The following is a 2,518-nucleotide window of genomic DNA, read 5'->3' as shown; positions in this document are numbered from 1 at the left end:
TATGGTGAACCCATTTTCCCCATATTCTTTGTTGTTGTTCTTGACTAGCGGGGCTAGTCGGTCTTTTCTTAATTATTGCATGCATCGGGAGTTTTATTGAGATAATTGTGGAAAAGTATAAAACCCTTTTTCTTTCAATTACTTATTTTTGTCCACTCACGCTAACGTTTTGATATACTTTTCCCTGGGCCCTTCGGTTTCAAATGCCCAGATTGCAGTGTTGTTGCTCGGTGTACGAGTGTGAGCCATAGTGACCGCACCTGCTTCCGCCATCACCTTCTGTAGGTTACCTGGTTAACCTACTGTATTCCTTGTCTATTTATATTCCTAGAATGCTCTGATTACTAAGGGATATGTGACCCAACTTACATGTATTATATTCGAGGTCGATGACCTAACTTTGGTGATTGTAGTAAATTGTATCTTTTGGAGTTTATGTTTGATGTGGATAGTTTTGAGTTGGGTTGTTTAAATTTGGGAGCAGGGTGGCTCCAGGAGTTGTGGTTGGTTTTTTTTGAAGTGAATTATTAGCTTTCAACAGGATTTTGGGTTACCCATTTTTAAGGGAGGTCATGCCGAAAATTTTGGTAAATCTCCTTTAGAGGTGGGTCCCGCAGGGCCACTTCGGATTCCAGGGTGGAATTCGGGGCGGGTCTTGTCAGTTGGTATCAGAGCACTAGGTTTCTAGATTCTGTAGACTTCCTTACTTCCTTACTACTTTATATGCCTAATGACGCCTGGTACCTCCCGAGTGATGGCCCGACCGCGGCGGATCCCCATCGTGTGCTCTTCGGTACTAGTGTGTTATTATGCATGTAAAGTAGATATCTTGTTGTACTGATCCTTGAACTTCTTAAATACTTTCTTCAGGTACTATGGCTCGAAATCGCCGAGCACGTGAGAGAACTCCGGTTGGGGAAGATGAGCCGATACCTAGGGGGTTTGCTGATTCTTTTGGACAGTTCTTTCGGCAGATTGCCGCAGCACTCCCCGGGTCACGTACTGACTATACTGTGGAGCGTGCTAAGAGGCACGGGGCTCAGACTTTTGCTTCTGCCGCCTCACCTGTTGAGGCTCAGCGGTGGATTGACAGGATGGAGAGAGTTTTCTCCCAAATGGATCTTCCAGAGGATAGGAAAGTGGATTTGGCAGTACAGTTTCTTGAGGATACCGCCTGGCATTGGTGGATTGATGTTACGAATGACCCTGCAAATGTTGGCCCCATGACATGGGATATGTTCAAGACCCATTTCTATGGACGGTACTTTAGTGATGCCCACCTTAATCGGATGCAAGACCAGTTCTTGAGCTTAGTGAAGAGAGATGATCAGTCAGTGTTGGAGTTTGAGCAGGAGTTTCTCTCCTTAGCCCACCATGTGCCGGATTTGGTTCGCACCGAGCAAAGCAAGATTCGTAGATTTGTTTTGGGACTTGGAGGCAAGTTTAAGGACAAGATGTTAGGCACACCGTATCGGAGCTTTGCTGAGGCAGTATCTTATGCCATGGACATTGAGTCAGACTCACCTGCTGGATTTCACCCTAGGGATCCTGGTGGCCCTAGCCAGGGTCCATCTAAGAGGGCTACTTCCACATCTGGTTCTGGTTCTTCAGTTGGTAGTGGAAAGAGCAGTGGTTCCAGTTCGAGAACCCGTACTAGATTCAGGGCACGTGACAGGAGATTCTCTCGGGGTCAGTCTAGTAGACGACAGTTTGGACAGTTTGAGAGGTCCAGGAGTTATCATGGTGGTTCGAGTGGGGCTTCTGCTAGCCAGCCAGCCCAGTATGGGCAGTATCAGACAGCTGGATGTTTTATTTGTGGTCAGCAGGATCACTTCAGGAGGGACTGTCCCCTTGCGACTCAGGGAGCTAGATCTACCCCACTCAGACTGTTGGTCAGTCCTCTGCTGGTGGTTCTACTAGCAGCGCCCGCACTAGCTCGGTAGGCCGAGCTAGTTCTCAGCAGGGCAGGGCTCAGCGAGGTCGTCCTGTGACACATGCTAGACTGCACGCCATGACCCAGCAGGAGGGCCGTGATTCACCCAAAGTTATCGTTGGTACGTTATTTATCTTTCATCAACCTGCTTTAACCTTAATTGATCCTGGTGCGACGCACTCTTTTATGTCCAGTAGATTCACATGTTTTGCAAATGTGCCATCATCACTCCTTATTGGTGAGTGGTATGTTTCTTTACCTGCGGGAAGGGCACTTAAGATAGAGTGGGTTTTTAATGGTTGTGGTGTAATGGTTGACGGTTTTTGCCTAGAGGCCAACCTAATTCCTCTAGACCTTGTGGAGTTTGATGTAATTCTGGGGATGGACTTTTTGGAGACACATGGTGCATTGGTTGATTGTTTCCGTAAAGAAGTAGTGTTTCGAAGTCCAGGAAAACCGGAAATCACCTTCCGTGGTGAGAGAAACATTCTCTCCTCTTGCCTGATTTCGGCCATTACGGCTGAAAAGCTTATGAATAAAGGTTGTCAGGCTTATTTAGCACACATTGTGGATACAAAGAGGACG

The 2,518-nt window shown here is 47.0% G+C and overlaps 1 protein-coding gene across 1 annotated transcript; it reads left to right on the top strand.

The window, feature by feature from the left end:
• The first annotated feature begins 225 nt into the window (after window positions 1-225).
• On the top strand, window positions 226-1,943 carry LOC112163768. Its single transcript, XM_024300032.2, has 2 exons — window positions 226-281; window positions 871-1,943. The coding sequence occupies exon 2, from the start codon at window positions 876-878 to the stop codon at window positions 1,941-1,943; it is 1,068 nt and encodes a 355-aa protein (XP_024155800.1). The 5' UTR covers window positions 226-281; window positions 871-875.
• Window positions 1,944-2,518: the final 575 nt, after the last annotated feature.

This window comes from Rosa chinensis, chromosome 5, assembly GCF_002994745.2.
Source record: "Rosa chinensis cultivar Old Blush chromosome 5, RchiOBHm-V2, whole genome shotgun sequence".
Taxonomy (NCBI): domain Eukaryota; kingdom Viridiplantae; phylum Streptophyta; class Magnoliopsida; order Rosales; family Rosaceae; genus Rosa; species Rosa chinensis.
Note: the sequence above shows the minus strand (reverse complement) of the source record. Positions and strands in the feature narration are given on the sequence as shown.